General features: G+C 38.7%; 1 protein-coding gene across 2 annotated transcripts in view; it reads left to right on the top strand.

Moving 5' to 3' along the window:
- Window positions 1–463: 463 nt before the first annotated feature.
- The window catches only part of GABRB1 (gamma-aminobutyric acid (GABA) A receptor, beta 1), a 66,425-nt gene continuing 45,403 nt past the window's right edge, over window positions 464–21,485 (top strand). For both annotated transcript variants that reach the window (XM_009335163.1, XM_009335162.1), the window contains exon 1: window positions 464–678. In XM_009335163.1, the coding sequence (XP_009333438.1) occupies window positions 473–678 (206 nt within the window). In that variant the 5' untranslated portion in view covers window positions 464–472. The remainder of the gene's footprint in view (window positions 679–21,485) is intronic.

Below are 21,485 nucleotides of genomic sequence, written 5' to 3'. Positions count from 1 at the left end.
TTTCTCAGGAGGTTTAGGAACTGCCGGCCTTTCTGGATTGTGGGGGGAATCTTTCAGGACAAAGACAGGCAATATCAAAAGAATGTCCTCAATGGTATGCAATGCTATTTGGCTGAGGTCAGCTAAACCCTGCTCTTTTCACATTAAAGAAAACCTATCAAAAAACATGCAAGTGTGATCCACAGGCTGGAGACCCAAATGTACCATGTATTCCCTCTGACTCAAGAGGTTTTGAAAGCCCATGACCGCAGGTGGTCACTACCATTGGTGAGTGGTGTGAAGTTCGACGCTAACACAAACAAGCCAAGGCTTACGATCATGGTTAATGACATCATCATCTTAACGATCCTTAAATTTCCTATTGCTACTGATATTCAGTTACTGAGAGTTATCTAAAAATAACTGTTAAGTTAATCACTATGCAAAATACAAAAAGCCCTTCTTATTTCTTCCCTAGGACTACACCCTGACCATGTACTTCCAGCAGTCCTGGAGGGATAAAAGGCTCTCTTATTCTGGAATACCTTTGAACCTAACTCTGGACAACAGAGTGGCTGACCAGCTCTGGGTGCCGGACACGTACTTCCAAAATGACAAGAAGTCATTTGTCCATGGGGTGACAGTGAAAAACCGAATGATTCGACTCCATCCAGATGGGACAGTCCTATATGGCCTACGGTACGTTGGGTTTTTTAATTGGATATATGGCTGTCTTGGCAGAATGCAAGTTGTGATTGGTAAGTGCAGGTAGTACCAATGCTGCTCTCCTTGCCTTTTTCCTGGTTTCTTAGTGCAGCTTATGAGTCAGCAGATACTCCATCTAGACCACCATAATACATCCAAGAATTTTCCTCAGGGCATCAAAACTACCTTTAATAGCTGTAGCCATAACTAACAAAGCCTAACGCCTGTTTCTTTCAGCTCTTCTGAGCATGTTAACACTACTAATGAGTTCTTTATTATGGTTCTCACCTGGTAATCAATCATAGCTTAGACAAACACTTCCTTCCTTCTGAAATTCTCTAGCAGTTCTTTAGAACAATGTAAAATATAAAATTGGGAGTCATCTGAAGAAATGTGACCAGCATTTGGTAGGGAATAAAAAGAGGACATTTGAAAATTTACATGAATTAAGGATTATCTATACATCTGAGTACAGGTTTTCTTTAATCTGCCTTGATTTATCACTGCCTCTTCACACTGTAACTGCTTCTTCATACGGTGCAACCTATGTTCAACCCCTGTAGATAAAAATATATTCTAAAATCTGAACAGGCGCAATCTAATGATAAGGTACACAAATGTAAAATTAAAATTAAACCAAGTTATTTGTTATGTTGAAGTTGCTGCAGAGCCTGAGTACACTTTGAATTAAAGTTAAGGTAGCTTAGCTTGGAAAAAAAAACCATCCCCTGCTTGAAACAACCTTTGATCACTGTATCATTCAACAGTGAAAATAACGTCCAGAGAATATAAACCTGAAAGCATACTTCAGTTAATCAGAAAAAAATCATAAAGCATCAAACCCAGCTGAAATACCTCAAAATGGTACTTAAGACAGGACTAAAAAAAAACCCCAAACTGCTGCAGTAATTCAAAATGAAAATAATATTTGGGGAAAGATAACTTAGAGTTTACTGAAAATAAAAGTTTGAAATGACCTCTTAGCCTATAAAAACATAACCTTTTAAAATACAACACTACCCATGCACTTAGAAAAAGCCTTCCACCCCATCAATTCAAGCATTTAAAAATTATTATTTTTGTTCATCATAAGTTTTCCTTTGAACTTGTCAGATTCGCAGGCAGTGCATCAGTCGCTACCAAGGACCACACAGGCACTTTGCTACAGCCAGATCTGTTCTAGTACAGAAAAACTGCTACTTCAGTTGTGAAAAAGAAAACAAGGAACCCATGAGGAAATAGCTGATAGACATCAGGCTGTCATTATCGTCTGCTAAACAAAGCATTTGAAAAATACATCTTTCCCATTGCCTTCAGACCTCCTACAGTTCCTTTCAATCAAACTGACTCCTGAAAATCAGCTTAGCAGGGCAGTTATCATTAGAGGGCTTTTTGACCTAAGAACTTTTCAAAAAAAATTTTTTTTTCCCTAAGGCCAGGAACTAAATTTATTTACATTCCATGATTTGCACAGTGGCAAGAATGTACATTAGAGCCAAGTAGTCCCTCACAAGCAGTTGTATACAATATAAACTACACCTAGAAATGTATGCCATGCACGTACTTCCATATACGTGCCATACATCTGATATCAATAATTGTCTTCTGCAGAGGTAGCAAAAGCTGTGACACATCTGGTGAACCTGCTGCAAGTCTTCTCACGTGCTTCATCCACAAAGCACCAGCCTGGCCGAGAAGCTGTGACCCTGTCCGAGCATAATGCCTGTGCTCTTCCTCTCAGAGGTGCTCAGGCAAACCTCCAGTGCAACAGCAAAGATGGTCACCTTCACATAACGAGGTTGCTAGTTCATATGGTTAAATAGCCATCCACATTTGAATGGTTTAGCAGCAGTTCTGCAACTCTGCAACAGCTGCAGCTCTGCAACTTAATACTCCATCCAATACCTCACTGTTCTGGGTAGGAAAACCAAACAAAACCAAAAAAAAGAAAAACAAACAGAAAAACCCCACACATAAAGTGCAATCTATATTCCACACACTTGCACTCTAGTACTGGGCGATTCCCTTCTCCTCCTTCACCACTGCCTCATGCCCTTAATGCATGCTGGCACAGGGGCAACCTGGGGCTCGCCCAGGCTTCTGGACTTCCCCACTTTCTCACCCCAGAGAAAGCAGCAGGGGCTCAGGCTGCAGCAGGGCCAAATATTGACAGATATGACCATCTCCACCAACAGCTTTGTCATCACCAACCACGTGCAGAAAGAGACATTCCGCTGTCAGGTCTTTTTCACAGCTCAAGCTGATGTGCCGTGTTTTCTCCAAGGACAAGGCAGCTGTTTAGACACATCTGATGAGCAGACTTTGGTCTGCCAGCTGCCAGTGAACACACATGTAGTGTCCCCATCCCACAAGAAAGATTTGATCAGAGACAAAGATAACAAATGAGCAGAAGAAAGAATGAAGTTAAGAGACACTGAAACAGGTTTCATACAACAGATGGCAATTACTGCACTAAGTTTGCATCTATTAGTGGTCACTTTCCTCATGGTAATAAATATGCTTCTGTCAGCCTACAGATTACCTTTAGATCATACAAACAGCAATTTCTTCATATACCAGATGACACATCTGCCTCTAAGAAATAAAACAGGAGAAAGCACTGCAGAAAGTGTTCTTAGGTAAAATTCAGCATTGCCTGTTAGAAATTTGAGCACAGGTCCAATCTTAGTCTCATGAGTAGAGAAGAAACTTTGCAACATACTAGCTTGCGTTTGGCTTCTGTGCAGTAAAGAGTGTAAAGACAGTATCACCAAACCTCTCACAGAGGTGGGAGTTATGCTGTGACCTGTGAGTTTCACTTTCATTACTGAAGACAGAGCATTGGCCTGGCATGATTTGAACAAGACAGACACCACCAATTACACTGCAGACCAGGGTCTGAGTTCCCAGCAAATTAGGGAGGGCTTCAAACCATCTCTCAGGGATGATTTAAATGCTTGCTTTCACCCGTGCCTCCTATTCCCCACACAAATTTTCTATTTTCAGTCCAGAGTTAAATGTTTCTTTTCAGGCTCAGATATGAAATTTTACTGGCTTCTTTAAACAGGAATTGGAACAATCACAGCAGCTTTAAATAACCTGCTTTGCTTGCATCCATGTACTCGGCAGTTTGGCATCGATGCAACGTTCAGTCTCAACAGAGTTGAGGAAAAATAAAACAAGGTTAATCATCTGGCTTTACAGATGAATAGACAAGGGAAATATACATCAAATACACTGGACTGGTTTTAGATCATATAACAAAGCATTATCACTTCAGTACGTCTCCATTATAGTATTATTTCTATCATGAAAAAAAACAGTCCCTTTAGCTATTTTTACCAGTAACTTTCAGCTGCTATATCCTCACAGTTTAAAGAACGATGTGTGCATATAAACTTGTACAGACACAGAATACTCCTAAACCTTCTGCCCTCTAAAATTGTGCATTGCTGTTATGTCTCTTACTACAAATGCTACTTCTGTTAATTATTCAGTCATGAATAATGCATAACATTACTCAGAATAACTCTTCCATCCTACTGCCCAAGCAAGTAAACACACATAAACATATTTAACTGCCCATTAATATTTGCACTGAATTCCATTTCAAATATGCCAGGGAAGTTGAGTGTCACTGTTAAGTATTATGTACCTGAAGTGCATGATTCTTCAGTTTCTATCAAGTACTCCCACCAGCCGCTATTATTATTTTCTGTGGTATAGCCACCTGCTTCCTAAGAGAAAGAAAAAAAATCCCTTTGAGTCAATGTGCAAACCTGCAGCACCATGAGGTTCATGTCTGAGACAGCTCTAGGCTGGTCCCAGTACAGCTGGTAAAATACTGGATTCTTCTTTATTTTTTTCCCATTTTTAATAAGTCATCAGATCCCATTAGCTATAACCCTTTTGGCACTAGCAGCATCTCTCGTTACTTTTATTGCCTTTTCAGGCAAGATTCTCTAGCTCTCTCAGAGCTCTAGATTCTCAAACCAACACATGCTGTTGTTTCTTTTGCTCATCCTTTCTCCCTCTTTCCTGGGTAAGATGCTAGAGATGTGATCTGTCTTTAAGATATTTAAGGAAACATTATTAATTTATTGTATTAAATTCCATACTCACATTCTTATGTCATGATGTCAAGAATAGAAGCTCTGATTTAAATCATCCTTTCCTAGTATTTTTATGCCACCTCTTAATTCTCAGCAGTTCACTAGCAGAACAATGACATCTTATTGCTTCCAAGACATCTGTTCTGTTATCATGATATTGCCTCAAAATAAACATCAGCAGAATTTCATCTGGTGTGATGAAAGAAGCATAACAACAAATACTTTTGAAGGATAAGAAGCACAACCTTCACAAGCTTCAGTGATACCATTACACAGATTACCCTTCCTTCTAACGTTCAGACACAAACCCATCTTTCATTAGAGCAGGACTTCATTTATTTCAAGGCAGGGGGACTGAGCATATCGTGACAAGCACGTGAAGGTCTGGCTTGGAGCACCAACCACTTTTGGTTTTAGTGAGACCACGCATTTTTATACTGCTGCAGCAGAGGATGCCACTTTGCTAGGCACTGCTACAACTGCAAGGGGACAGGGGTGAAGGATGATCTTTGCCTTCAATGTAAGGGCTTATTTCACCACTTCTTACAGAAGGAAGGTCTTCTGTGACGTAAACACTGTAAGAGACATCCATCTACCTCCAATCAATTCACAAATGTGAATTGACCCATGCAACGTTGGATTTACTAACCACTTATTCATGCAATATCCATGGAAGTCCATCTAGCATATCCTAAAGGTGGAATACAAGAAAAGCTATATTTAAATGCAGAATGCTTTTGTTTTAAATATAGTCTTAAAAGTAAATTCAAGTGTAAACTTCCCTTTCTTGACTGTCTCTATTTTAGTGATATATCCGAGAGTTACTAAAGAAATTTGCTAGCCAGGAGCTCACATCTTTTAGTGCAGTGAAATTTCACTACTTTTTGGACTGGTTTTGTATTGCCATGATTTGGGTCTACGGAGTTTTGGTTTTCCTCCAAACACCTTCATGGGTTTGATTAAAGAGTCAGTTACTGGGTACTTTTGAGAACATCCCGTCATGGCAACAAGCAGCCTACTTACGCTGGTACTCAATAGGTTGTCCTCACCTGTGTTACTAAACAGCTCCAGCCAAAAAAAATTACTGCAATCCTTCTAAATGATAACAAAATGATATAATCTAACTGAAATAAAAAGCTACTTTTTATTTTACTCTACAGGAAAATACAGGGCAACTTATAGAGCATTCTTTTATCAGGTGATAGAGTAGTTTTGAAAATTATACAAAAAGCTATTTCTTCCATGTATCAATGCCAAAAGATTTAGCAGTGGGCATCTTTTTTTTAAAAAAAAAAAAAAAAAGTAGTGTTATGCTGGAGAATCCAAGGAAGAGCAAGACATTAGATCACAGCTGACACAGAAAACTTTACTTCCTCCTATTTAGTGTTTTCATATGTGGTTACGTGGTATTAAGGCTCACAAGAACCAATTTGGGACTTCCTTTATATTTTTGAAACCTGAAGATATACAAGAACTTTGCAAAAATAAGTCAATCAAATATTTGTCATTTCTTCCACCTCCCAAAACATCTCAGTCTCTGAGGGTTACTCTTCAGGATTCACAAGCAAATTAATACATTCCTCAATGTACAGCTATTAGGAAGGGGTAGGGGTGAGGGGGGCAGTTCACGTGTGCGTTGTGGATGCCAGCTCCCCCTGCCACAGGTCACACTGGGCCTGCTGCAAACTTTCTTCCAACGGACTACCCTTAAACAAGCAAACATGCCTGATGGGCAGCCAGCATGGCCCCTAATCACAGGAGATGCACTGCTAGGAGCATTTGTTTAACTAAGAGGGGAAAAAAAGGAGAGGAAGAGGACACGGCAGATTGATCCTGAGGCAGATGGATTTTCTTCTTTGTCCCTCCCGCTGCTTGCGGACTGTTCGAATTGTCTGTGCCCCTCTATCAGTCCTGCTGTCATCTCCTCTTCCTAGTCTGTAACGCAGTCCTTGGGCACAGCATGGCTGGTGCAAGGAAATGAGTGAGCAATGATCAGTACCTAAACCCATGGGGAGAAAGCAGTTGGAACCAACAGTCTATGCATGGAAGACAGCATGCACGGCCAAAATACAGCTGCATTTATTAGCCAGGCTTCAGTAGCTGCAGGAGAAAGAGCTACTCCTTACCCTTGGTGGTTACCAAAGGGAAAAAAAGCACCAAAGGTCATTTATGCTCTCTCATGCTTGAGCAAGGACTCTTCCACCCTGCTATAAAGTCAAAACAGAGAACATCGTCTGTATTTGCGTGGGAGCTGCAGCACCATCAGTATGTGACGTTGCCATAAGGTAAAATGCATTTTCAGGATCATTCTTACCACGTTCAAAATTGGTTAATTTGACGCAGTCTGTCCTGGGTCATTTCTCACACACTGTAGTTAATCTGATAGAGATTGCAAACTGGTTTGTATAATACGTTCTGAGAAAAAAGAAAATATATATTTTATCATCTCAATACAGCTACAGTCTGCAATTTACTGCATGAAGCACAATAACACTCAAGCAGGCACTGGCGTACTAAGATACAGGTTATTTTTTTTATGCGGAGGCTGAGGGATGTTCTTGTTTAAATACTGCTGGAAGGAGGCAGTACAGGTGTAGTCTGTCTCATAGCTCTATGCAAGAAAGGTGAAGGAGCGCCAGGGAGCGAGATACTCTCAGTGTTACTCATTTTTAGTGAATGAGTGAGCAAATCTAACTGAAGAACAGTTACATGCTTTAGTTGAGGGGAAAAATGTGGAACAGAATAAAAGAAACCTGCAGAAATTGTATTTTCTCTCTTTGTTTTTTAGACACAAAGAGAGATGTGTTTTGTCTGAAAAACAGAGAGATGTAATTATGTTCAGACACGAAACAAAAAATAGCAAGATTAAAGGAACTGTAACCTAGCCGCTCCTAAGCTCACCACAAACCACCACTGCATTACTCTAGTTCAAATAAAAAGTACTTTTCAATTTATTTTTTTTTAATGGTTGTCTCCTCCCCAGGCTGGGTATCCCCTGCAGCCATCTAACTTGCTAGCAGCAGGCAATGCGGCAGTAGCAGCACACAGCTCTACTTCCCCACTGGGCCCATTGCATTTCAGAAATATTTTTTTAGGTCCAGCCAGACTTTTCTCCAGCTTAGACGTTGAAACACGTATTTACACTCCCCGCCAGCTTAGCTACACTCATCTCCAGGCATGAACACTTCTCCCCAAACCTGCCTCCTCCAGCTGCTCCCAGTACTCTTTCTTAAGGAACTCTTTCGGTTTCTTATTCCCCTACTTAATGTACAAAGATTGGAAAGGACAGAGTGCTACAGGATGATAAATCAGTGGGGTACCAGCACATTTAGTCCATTCGCTGCATGAAGCTCAGTTCATCATTGTTTTACTTCTCCAATATTTAGTTGGGCACTGGTGGGGAAACTTTATGTACCGCAGCGCTCTATACCCATCCCCGGAGGCTGCTGTGTACTTCACTGCTTAATGCCACAACGGGAAATTGAAGAGACAATCTCAGTTCAGGCACCTCCTCGCTCTGGAGTAGTTGGATTTGTAACCTTTATGCTATGTCCGTGTAATGCTGTATATACAGTGAAATGCAGTCTCACTACTACCTTACTCACACATTTGTTTTACATAATGTAACATACCAATCAACACAGGGTTTTATCCTTTCTTTAACATCATTTGATGAAGAATACCTGAGACTGAGATCATTGTAGTAATTTATAACTGAAAGCACACAGCCAAAACTGAGGAAATTTAAGACAAAAGTAAGTACAGCCCTTAAAACTTATGGGGCGTGATTTATGTAGACCTTGACTACTGCAGGTAAACCAGAAAACCTGTAACTGCTTATGGGCTTCTCTGTGCAAACCGAAAAGACTGCTTCCAAAACACTGAGGTTTTATTCAGTGTCAAGCACAAAATGGAGGCAAATCGGTAGTTACTAAATAGCACAATGGAAATGGAAGACTCAAAACTATAAGAAAAAGGATGAAAGCTAGCGTCCATCTCCAGCTGCCAGGGCAGGGTAAGAAGTCCCAGACGTAACTCAGAGACAGTCTTGCTGTCTTCCTTTAGCACGAATGGCCTCACAAACAGCCAGGGGGAAGCCACCAGCTGCCCATCCCAAAAAGAGGTGCTCTCCTTATCACTGACAGCACACAAACTGAAATCCCTGCAGTGGCGTGTGTGGCAAATCTCCCCCTCCCTTACCCCCAGTAAACAGCAGACGTGGCAGAAACACACAGCTCTGTGGGCAGCAACTATTCATAAACTCCTACTGAATTGTCAGATAATTCCCTGTATTTGATTTGGAACTTTTTCCTCCAATTTCAGCCAACTTAATTTTTGTTCCATTTTCACATAGCACTTTTTAATGTGAAAATAACCTAGGGAAGGTAGGGAAACACTTCAGGTTGAATGACTCTTGTAGAGAGTGTATAAAAAAAACCAAACAAACAACAAAACCACACAAGTACTTAACATAGACTCAGCTTTAAATATGTGAGCAGTGGCTCTTGTAATCAGTAGTTAAGTACATAAGCAGTCTGGTGGAATCACAACAACAGGCTTCATGGGCTTGAATTTAAACACAAGATTTAGATGCTGTAATTGATTGTGGCTATCAAGTACAGCACTTTGAAGAACTGAATTATAAGCATTTTGTAGAGCAAAGCCCTCTAGGCTTTATTCAAAGACCACTTCATTCAAGCAGATTCTAGATCAAACTCAGATTACTGAAATTATATGTCACCTATTTAAATATATTAATACTGTTAAAATACTATTTAACCACATTAATACTATCCAAAGAACAATAAAAAAAATAGACAACATTTAACAAATGTTTAATTTTAAAGCTGAAGGACACTGCGAAGTATGGATTACATATTTTTCTATACAGCACATCATCTCTTACTGTCTTGGTATAAATTGGTTTTGGATTATTTTCTTAATCTCTATTTTACAGACTATGTTCTGCCTACTAAATCTGAGCAAGTCCTCCCTTTCTCTCATATCAGAAGTGCAAATGTCTTCCAGTAGTTTGGAATTATTACCCTGCCACTGTCAACCCAATCTGCATCAAAATTTCACTTCTAAATATAATGGTCTTTACATTTTTTTACTATTTATTTACTTGTTTTTGAAAGAACTCCATTCACACCAAAGCTCGTCTCTAGTGTGTATAAATAATGCTATTATTTATAGTTGCGTCACATTGGGAGACAGAAATTAAGTAAAAATAAATTTAATGGCAGAGATTAACACTGAAGTACCTTTGATCAAGAAGAATTTCAAATAAATTTATATACACACTAAGAATCACTTCATCCAATAATAGCATAGGCAATTTTTTTACGAGTATTTCTTTCTTTACTTGCTTTTAGGGGGTAGGTATCAGATGAGAAAGGAGCTTTTATACATTTACTATCTCAGCTTTCTCCTCTCACAAACCTAAAAGCTCGTGCCCGATAACCTGTTAGGTGCACAGATATCTTGTAACTGAGCAACCAGAAAGATAATCCCCACAAGCTTTTGACAAGTGAGCTATGTAACTCCTACTGTATCAGTGTGGCCAGCTGCATACACACCCCTATGGTGGTACATATTTCATCTTCATACTCTAGAAGTTAGTGCTTAAGTTTGCATAACTTTACAATTTTTCCCTGAAATACTAGATTTCAAACACATTTCTTGCTGCTTATACTTTGCAACGAACACCAAATGGACATATACAGTTACATCACTTATTTGTATTTTTGAAAGAAAAAGGCAAAAGCTTTTCTAAAAACCACTGCAATTTAACCACTGCTGGTATGTATTGCTAGCAGTGCAGATTATTTAGTGTATGTTTTTATATAATGCTATATACAGGTACATAACAGTAGAGATCTGTGCTGAATCCTAATATGCTAACATACTTTAAGTAGTGCATTTCATATCAGTGTACATTTGGTAGATACCACAGTATGTGTGTTTTCCGGGTCTTGAAGTTCATTAAAAAGACATTTAATAAAAAAAGCAAATGCATTTCCCTCTAATAATAAAAATTTAAAAGGGACAGTAATTAAAGTTGTACTTTGCTGCAGATTTCCAATTTGCATGCTATTAATTTCGAGCATGCTGAGAACAATTATTATTGAAGGAGAAAATGTAAGTTCTTAGCTGCTCAAAACCAACCTCACTCTCATTTCATTTATATTGATGTTGATCAGTGACATCAGTGAATTAGCTGTTCAACCAAAATTAGAGGGGCGGGGGGTGAGGGGTAAATCTGTACTTTTCTATGCAATAAATGTATCAGGCAGATAAATTAAGGTCCTAGGGGAGGCAGCAAATATTTTACCAGACCCGCACCAAATTGATGAATGCACTTAGATCCACAAGAGAGAGGAGTCTTAATGTAGGTATTCTCTCTGAGAGACAAGAACTGTCCTAACAAACACTACCCTAAAGCTGCTGAAATCCTGAACAAATGCTGGGACAGCCCATTCACTAACAACACACAAAATGAAAAAGGAAAATTAATAAGGGGTGCCAGGTTGTGGGGGCTGCTGCTTCTCAGCGACATCCCCTTTGCTCACAAAGCTCACAGCCGTCAGACTGTACCTGCTCTGTGCTGCACAGCGCAGAAGGTTGGCTTGTACCATATCAAGTGTTTAAAGGTATCAGCGTCAAGAGCAACCCTGCCTTGATTAATTCACTAAGGCAATCAAACACAGTGGTTTTAAGTAATTTTAAGACAGATTAAGAAGTGGTTTCTGAGTACAATGCTAAGATGCAAATAATCAAGCATAAAAAAAAAGTTTCCAGGCAATGTATTTTCTCCTTAGCCCTCACTCTTCTACAAATATCTCCACTTAAAGGCTAATCCTCTTTTTCTTTTCTTCTCAAATATCATTGGCCTAGTTTAGAAGTAGCTGCAAGAGAATTTACAATCTAGAAAATAGCCACGCCCTTGAGTATAACAAAATGTAAAATTAATTACTCTATAAAATACAATAGTACATTCCTCTATTGGGCACTCTTGCTATAGTATCAACATACATGGTCTCATAACTGCCAGGACAGTATGACCTCATTTTAAGAGGCAAACTGTGTGACAACTAGAATGTTTTAATATATAAAGCTGTTAACAAGGTGCGATTACCAAGTATTGCTATAGCATTGGTAATACAATCACACCTTACACTGCAAGTCTGACCTCTTTCTGTTAGACTGAGAAGTCAGCCTGAGCAGACACGAGGAGATAGGTACTTCAAATACAATTTATGTAGTTTTGGATGATGTATTTGATTGGATTACAAATATAATTAGACATCATCTTTCAGGGAATAATCCAGAAGTATCAGAGGTACTGGAGCTACTTGGAGCCTAAAGCAAGAGTCAAAAGCATGGACAAAGCAACTTGAAACTCACTCAGCAGTTAAACCTACAATAGGTAGATTTACATGGGAGTGACCTACACGGGAGTCTGAACTGACTGCAGGCTATTTCTTGATCTCTGAGTAAATCATCAGGCAGCAACATCAGCCTCAGCTCCCCCAGCCCACATACAGTGTTGTCTACACCCAGCGTGGCTGGTTTCACCTTAGCTGAGGTACCTGCTCACAAGTCAGAGTAACACAGCAGTCACAGCCTCCGACCTCAGTACCAGCAACAACATGTCCCACTGACAGAGGCATTGGCTCCAGTTCTTGAAATTCCTTTAAAAATAACAGCCAAACAAAACTCCCAAAAACAACAACAACCACCACCACACAAAACACACACAAAACCCCAAAACAACCAAAACAAAACACATACACACAAACAAAAAACCAACCCACACACAGGTCCTTCCTAGAGTCAGGTCAGTAAGTGTATACACCTAGCTTCTCTTTGGAAAGAACAGCTAAGAACAAATCAAAACAAGTACAAATTATTTATGCTTACTTTTGCAAAACTGTATTTTCCACATGTGAAAAGTGTCCAGTTCTTCACGTTCATGAAAAAGTGCCAAAGACCAATTTTTCAAAGCCACGTGCATAAAAATAGGCTTGGTCCAACAAGACACCAATCATCTTCCAAAAAAGATATGTATATACCCTTTTATATTACCATCATTTCTATAGATCAGACAGAAAAGTTTGTCATCTGAGAAGATAAGTTACGTACAAAGGGTAAGCTGACATCTTCCATGCATCATGGCACAGGCAGAAGAAATCTGGGGAAGTTTAGACCTCTTGGCACCCCTTGGCCTGGGAAATTTAACTATCTGATGCTCTGTTGCACGCTGCTGATGTCTCTTTTAGCAGATCCACTCTAGCCACCTCCAAGAGCATGGTCACAAGAGACTGCAAATGCAGCATTTTTCATAATCTTTAGATAGATGGATTTGTAAACTATGTAAGACAGTGTGATCAAGTGGTTATATTGGAAGCATAAAGCCACTTCCAGTCCTGTTCCTAATATATTTCCGTAAATGAAGAAACTGGAAAGTAAATCTGGTATGGAAAACTTAATATTTTTTATTTTTTTAGCTGATGTGGGATGTTTTAAAATTGTTCTCAGGTTTGATGATAAACCTTTTTACAAAGGAAAGACCATATCTCTTAAGGCTATCTATTTTTTGGTAAAATGGGAGATATCATTTAAGAGTTTTTAAAAGGCTTAACAGTTATCCAAGTAAATCACCTGTATGTCCCCAATGCTGTATTATTAGTTTTAGTGTGTTCTGATCAAGGGACAGAAAGAAAAACTTTGCACATATTTATTTTATTGGTAGGGATTTAGTTCAAATAATGTCTTAACCCATTTCCCATTATTTTCTTCTGTCAGAAAACATCTGTGGAATACACCTTTGGAGTCCAATTTAAAAAAAAAACAACTCAATTTCTATTTTATTAGCTCATAAACTATGCTACAAGAGATATTTCATTACCTAAAGAAGTGTTTCTGAAGAAGTGCTTTTGACAAATCTTTAGTCAGACATTTTGCAAAGGGGTTGGGGGGGGGGGCGAGAGAGAAAAAAAAAACTGAACAATTATTTCCTAAGAATTATTGCATTGACCCCAGCTGGCATCATTTGAAATACAGTTGGCTACTGGCCTAGCTGTCTTGTTACAAGGTCTCCAACTGCTGAGTCTTTCACCAAAAGAAATAAATGAAACAGCTATAAAATTAGCACTTTTGGGTTTTTGGCAGGATTCTAGGATGGTATATCAATTTTCATTTTTTAAATTATTTCTTCACATGAGACTGATAATTCTGCTCTTAATACAATTCATGCTGCCTCTTCCTGATACAGGGTATACACTTAACCCGTTTGCAGAAAATTACTAAAATGCATAAGAATTCCAAGCTCTGTCTGGGATGTTAGATGGTGTTAAGCCTAAATTGGCACAAGACCCATACGAGCCAGATTTTTAAAAGATCTAAGGCAAGAATTTCAGCTTTTCACCATCTACCTTTGGATTCAAGGAACAGCAATTTCCACTGAAACACTTTAAGATGAGCCAAAAGAGTTTAGCAATTAAAACCTTTCTTAAGTAAAATAAAGACTCTAAGTATACAGAACTATCATCCAAGTGTGGGCAACTAGCGTGCATTAAGACTACTAAAGATTGCTCAGTGTTACCTGGGAGCCCCCTGCTGGGACTCTGCCTCTAGAAAACAAGCAAGAAGAAGAGTTTTGTTTTGAAGGTGTGTCACAGATGTTTCAGTAATATTTAATTACTATACATATGGTATATTATCAACCTTAGAGTCACTGAATGCTTGATTTCTTATAAGCAAATCACTACACAGGAGAAAAATAGTTTTTCTCTGCATAACAAATGCATTGCTTGGCATTAGTTAAATACTTAAAATATTTTAAAATATTCCTAATTCTGGGAAATGCATGAAGATTCAAATGGACGGCCTGTGTGCTAGATATAAAGGATCCAAACTGGCAGCTGATCTGTGTGGCTGTCATTAAAGATGCCATAAACAGAATGAGGTTTATTCAGTTTGATTAACAAGAAAAACCCCAACAAGCAACAACAGCCCAGAAAGAACAAAAAACTCTACTGAAACACTTTTAGGACTGCAGGAAAAGAAAAATGACAAAATTCATCTTTGTCTTTTATGGAAGAATAGTATTTTTATTGCACCACCTGATTTAACTGAAAAAAAATACAAGTTTTCAGGCACACAAGCTCCTCTTTAGGTCAAACCAAAGCAACAAATTTCAGGTTAAGTACAGGTTAGAACAACTGATCTGAACTCACAGACCCATCAGTATTTTCCTTCCTGACAAAACTCATGTAAAATATTTCAACCCATACTGCAGTCGCTGCCTCCTCTGTTCCACCAAGTACAGCCATTCAGAGTGCTGTGCAATTAAACTAGCTAGGGTTATAAGCAGCAGCTTTTTCCACAAGTATTTTGTACTCATATCATTTCACTTTTCTGGTTGTGAACGGTACAGCCATAAAGCTTAGTTTCCAGATTCATCTTTGAGGATGTTTTGTGGGTCTCCCTATAAGCTCAAGATGGAGACGTCAATGGTGGAGTGCCTACTTCATTGGAAGTGTTTTCTCAATGGCAACGGGAGTTTCTGTCTTTTATGAGCACTGAGCTGATGGCTGTTTGATATATATATAAAAGAGCTTTCATTCACTAGTGATCTTTTATTCCATTTCTGATTCCTTTTTTCTATTATTTCTTAATGGCAAAATGTCAGGCTTATTTTTAAGATGCCAGTGAAAATATCAAAGCATTTTCTTGAAAAAATTCAAAGGCCCACATGCCCACAAGATTGTAAGTAAAGCTGCCTGAATACTGCACAGCACTGTCCATGAATTTTCACTCACATGAGGAATAACTCAATCTTCTGCCATACTCAGTCACCTGTAGGAAATTTTATCAGTATAAGCAAGGTATTATTCGCCAAATTGAAGAGCTATTAGCATACTCAAAGAGACAGCCTTGGCCATAACAAGAGGAGTTAAAAGATCAAAGGAAAAAAACTTATCATAGTTCTTTCCACTATGCCAGTCATGCACTTATTTTGTGTAAACATAACAAGAAATAAAATTTACATGTAAATATTCCTCCTTCCAAAGGAGCCTTAAATTAGACCCAGGAAGACTGTATTAAACTAGCAGAAGCTGCAATATATAGTTTAAAATATAACATTTCCAAACCCATTTTCAGATCCCTCTCCTGGAAACGTTCCCAACTCCTTCCTTCAATACAAAAATAAGGTGTCCATTCAAGGAAAAGAAATCATTCTGTGAAACCACTGGGTAACCAGTATGGAATTTGAACACGCTGTGATAGCTCCTTCTAGTGAGCTGTTTGCAGCCCATAAGAGAAGGCAAAAAAATGGCAAGCAATATTAAGCCTGTTCATCCAAGGAACTCATGCTCTCTCAGACAATTTTGAAACAGCAAAAAAGGGGCTAAACCCAGAGTGTAAATCGTTCCCTATAAATTACATATTCCTTTTGCATCTTGATCTGCTGGGGGTAAGAGAGGAACTGTCTGTTTGCTTATCTCTGAAGTAAGCCATCTTGCTCTTTGAAAATCTAGAGTTCATGATAACCCAACTAAGCGGTCACCAAGGCTGTAGATTATTAGAGCACCTTTTCTTTAGGCTTACCTGAACACTGAGCCTTAGCAATAACATGTTATTTACCTACTAAACATGAGAATAATAGCAAAAAATTTATACAGGATGGAAAGTGGAAGGATGGGAGTTTCAAAACAATACAGGTTGGCATGATGTCTTTCATACTTTCCTACACTTTCGTTAGCTATCTTGATGAAATAATGCCCACGTAATTTATGATGGCTTCCATCATTAAAACATTTCCGGGAAGAACTTCTGAACTATGAAATCCAGAAGAAAATGCAATACAGTAGTCAAGCAGCAGTGTCTTACCTGTATTTCTCTTTTGTCCTGGGAGGAAAAAAACAAGTAAAAGTACCTAACCACCCCTTGAGGCTCCAAGAAGCCATGCAACACAGCAAGGTTGTGACAAAACAACACAAAGTGAGAATTAAATACCATAAACAACCTGATTTTATCTGAGAATTCTCCTTAATGAGTCAGACAACTTGAGCGGAAAAGAAATTTGTCTGTTTGTATAAGCTTCAATCTTAATTCAGTATTTTACCATTATGGTAAAGAGCATCTCTGTCATCTAAGGAGATTTTTGCTTAGTTTGTCCTTGCTAACACTGCATGAATAAAAGCACAGTAGCATTAAAAAGAGTCTATCATACTGCAAAGCTAAAGATGGAAGAAACAGGCACAAAACCAGATACTGACTGTGAGGAATTACATGTCAACTATTTGTAGAAATCAAATGCAGATGTGTTGCTAGGAGAGAACAAAAGCCTGCAGAGTCCGAGCTTGCAGAATATTAAAGCTTACTCGAGGCAGGAGGAAAAAGGTAACAAGAAGGCCTGATATAAGTCAACACCAGAGCCTAAGCCAGGAAACACTCAAAAGTGCATTAATATTATCTGTCCTGATGTTTAAAGACCTGAGGAAGACAAGTCTTGCCCTCATTCAGCTCATGGCTTTGGTTCGTAAAATGTGCTCATTTTCTTTCTTCCATCAAAGCTTTGATTATTTCTGCTGGAAGAGCCAATAGCTAACACATCCCCACATTCACGTAACATCCAGCTTCCTCACATTTCACAACTGCATGTGATCTTGCCGAGTGTATTCGCACCACCATTCAGAACATAGCTAACCTTCATGATTTTAGTGAAAAATCAAGTGTTCTCCAGCCAGCCTTTCTATGTGAGTACCCTAAATGCAGCTCTACAGTCAAAATGAATATGGAAAAAGGTACCACGAGATTCCATTCATACCTCTCTTGGATTTCAGATACAAATTGGCACTGTTTTAATTACAACCTGCCAGCCCTAGAAAATGCTAAGTATCAAAAAGTATGTCTATACAGCATAATGAGGCATGGAGCAGACAACCTGAACTTTAAGTACTTAGTTGGACCTTTTACTCTCCTACTTGAACAGGTCCACCTCTCTGGCTGTCCTGTATTCCATCCATTTGAAAAGCGTTCTGTACTAAGGAGAAATTAGAATAGCTAGTGGATTTTGAGTACCTAACTTGGATGACCAGGCAATCTTTTTATGAAACTTTTTTAAAAGCTTTGTGTATGTTTTGGAATAAAAAAAAATAAAGTTAAAAAGAAATTGCAAGAAAAAGCAAACAGACAAGATAAGGTCTTCCAAGATATCATGGGGAAGGCATTTATACAAGTATATTATCTATAGGACTTACACACTTCTTTAAATTATGAAATATATATTAATTCCTGAAATAGCACTGTTTATAACAAGCCTGTGTGCTCTGTTTATGAGGGATATTCAGTTTACAGAGGACCAGTAACAGATGTTGTGCATTCGAGATGCTACACAACGACATATCAGTCTGCTGGATCATTGGTACACACAGCATTCAGTGAATATAAGAGAGCACTAAGTGTCATTGTTTAAAAGTAAAAAGAAATTACATTTTTAATATAAAGGAGGTCCAAAACCAAATAAAACAGGACAAAGATTCAACATTGGAGCAGATTGTTCTCACCTCTATTAAAATATAAATAAAAAAATAAATATATACTGCTCTAGAACTGCTTACAATTTTTGTACCTTTTTCTTCCCCGTAAGACATTTTTGCTATACACAACTGCTGCCCACCTTGTAAAACAACTACCACTACTGAAAGACAAAAACAGTGAAAATATCTGCCCCCCCAACACATTCAAATACAAAATATCTGCTCCCTACCAGTTCAAAGTTTTCAATATTGGGTTAACAGATCTTTTAGGATAAAAATATCTCATTGGCACAAACCCAATTTTCTTTTCAAACATGTGACCGACTCAGACAAAATCCGCATACGACTCATCAGTGTTGGCAGTCAGGAGAAACTAAATGCTCTGAGTATAACTAAGCTAGTCGCTCTCTGGGGCTTGTTAACCGGCTCCATCTTACACAAGCCCAGCTGAAGAACTGCGTGAAAAGGGCAAGCTCAGATAAAACATTCACACAGAGGACCCCACATACGTACATATATATTCTCTCCTAATCCACACCGTGCTGGTTTAAGAAGGTCTCTCCCAGTCTACTCCAATTTACCCATCACCATTTCTCTGCTAGACATTACAGCTCTCTTAGAGATGCTAACTAAGGTTGCTTTCGTGAACACTTCCTAATCTATTTCAGTCACTATGTGCTAGCTACACCTTACCCAATTTAACTACCAGTCAACAAAAACAGATTTACAAGGTGTTTTCACATCAGTAGCTCTGCTGGTAGATAATAATGGATTTTAATTTCCAGGGAAGGGGGGATAAATTAGAAGGTGGCAACCTCTTCATCTAGTGCTGCTGCAGCTGGGAAAGGACATACATCTGCTTAACAAGGACAGAGAATTTTGTTTCACCCAGGAAAAGAAGTACTGACAGGAGATGTGCTTGTTGTCCAGAAAGGGGAAAAATAACCTTAGGGAAAAGTGCTGTGTAAGCCACAGGACAATATTGTCCCAAAGGCAAAGGGGTACACACCAGCCATAAGTCAATTCAGGCTGCAAATTAGAGGGCTAACTATCAGGAAAAACTTCCTGTTTACTAGTTGTCCCTACTACTCCCAAGTATTTAAAGACACATGTTGATCAGGTTATGAAAGAAATATCATGAGGTAGTACTTGCAGTAGTATGAACAACGACCCAAAGATCCTTCCCTTCCCACTGTGTCCCAAATCTTGTTTTATAATTAAAATGAATGGCAGGGTACAATGTTTTAACTGACTCAACAGCAGAATTCACAAAGAAAAATAAGGCATAAGAACTATAAAAAAGCTGCACTGGAATAACAGAAACATCCTACTGTCCCAAGTTTATTTCAATGTTACAATTAATTTATGCTTATTCAAAAAGTTATAAGAATTATATAGCTGTTGTAACTAGAAATCTCTTTGAAGTAATACATACCTTAAACTGATTCACTGTCACAGAATCAGTCTTGGGCCACATGCAATGAAAACGTCATTTCTTCTCTGATTTATCTTGTTTTCCAATTAAGATCCATTGACAGGGCATGATCATCAATCAGTTTTCTACACACAAATCACGTTGGCGTTCCTCCCAAGTCAGGGGTATGCAAAAAGGCAATCTAATTTCTTTGTTCACACTTTACACTGCCGGCAGGGTCAATATTTTGGCAAAAGCAAAGATCCTCTCATTAAGGTCCTAGTGCAAGATTTTCATTTTACTTTCAGTTCTCCAATGAAATTAGTCACCGCACATGGTAGATTAACTGCAGCAGCTCAGCTTCTTCAGATGCACTTGAGTTTCCTCACAACATATGTATCAAGACGTAATTATGCTGCCAGCTTTGCTGACTGGAATTATTAGTTTTCACATTCAACTACCTATCTGGAACAAATGAGGTGTGCTTACTGTCTGGTCAGAATGAGAGAACATGGGAAAACAGTGAATACCAAAGACCTGAAGAAAAACCTTCAGAAATCAATCACACTTTATATTAAAAATCACTTGAGTGGTCTGTAAAGGCTTGATAATTTAAGATCTTGTCTATAAGTGGTAGAAGCATATTTTAATGAGCATTAGGTCTTACAGTCAGTTACAAACATAAAGCAGTACAATGCCATACTGTAAGAAGCCATTTACTGCTGCTATTGCAATCTTTCCTAGGTGATACATATCATTAACAGGTTTCATCGGTGAGCTCATTATAAAGAAGTGTGGCCATAAAACTAATCACAGATTCAAGTGGAAGCCTCTTTTCCTTTGCATCAGGGTTCTTCCTGCCTCTTACCTTTCCTTCTTTTCTCCACAGGACCCCTATAGAAAATGCTGCCTTCCCTCTCTGTTGCACTCTCCTAGGAGCAGGGACTGTAGTTTCAAACAATATAGGACCATGAAGTCCTTAAAATCTCAAGTCAAATTTCTCTACAATTGATTAGTTACTAATTTTCTCTTCCTTATAGCTAAAAAAGGAAGCAGGGCTCATCTACCATCAGCAAAAAGCCTAGCATTTCACATCCTAAACAGACACTTAGCCTGGTCAGACACCCGTTTCCACAAAAAACACAGAAGTTTAGCACTTACTTGTATTTTCTACCACTTTTTTTCTAAGGCAGCTCCCCACTCAGTTCATAGTTCCAGAAGAAGCTAGACATCAAGCCAGTCACAACCAACAAAAAGAGGCAGGTACCTCCCCAAGTGTTCCCAATTACTCTCTCTGAGCCCTGCCCTTTCTGCTGGCCCACACAGGTGTTGTGAACCACCAGCAAGGGCTGACAACCTGTGTTTTTAGTAGTAGTAACTGCGTAACAGAGAGTCAGAGGACATGCCACATTCAAAATCATTGTTTCTCACATGTTTCGCAAAATCAAGAAAAGATTAAACTTCTCAACTATGAAAAAGTTTCCATGCCACTCATGAAAGCTTATAACACCTCATTTCTCTTCATTTAAAACCACTAGATCTCTATGTCTCTCAGCCAAGTTTGTTTAGTACTGAAGCCACTGTTTTGGCTCATTTTTCCAATGCATAGGTAAAATCATAGAATCATAGAATCATTAAGGTTGGAAAAGATCTCTAAGATCATCGAGTCCAACACCACCTTGCCCACTAAACCAAGCCCCTCATCTCCCCGTCTTCCCGTCTTTT

The sequence above is a fragment of the Pygoscelis adeliae genome, unplaced genomic scaffold (assembly GCF_000699105.1).
Source record: "Pygoscelis adeliae isolate BGI_AS28 unplaced genomic scaffold, ASM69910v1 Scaffold21, whole genome shotgun sequence".
Lineage (NCBI taxonomy): Eukaryota > Metazoa > Chordata > Aves > Sphenisciformes > Spheniscidae > Pygoscelis > Pygoscelis adeliae.
Note: the sequence above shows the minus strand (reverse complement) of the source record. Positions and strands in the feature narration are given on the sequence as shown.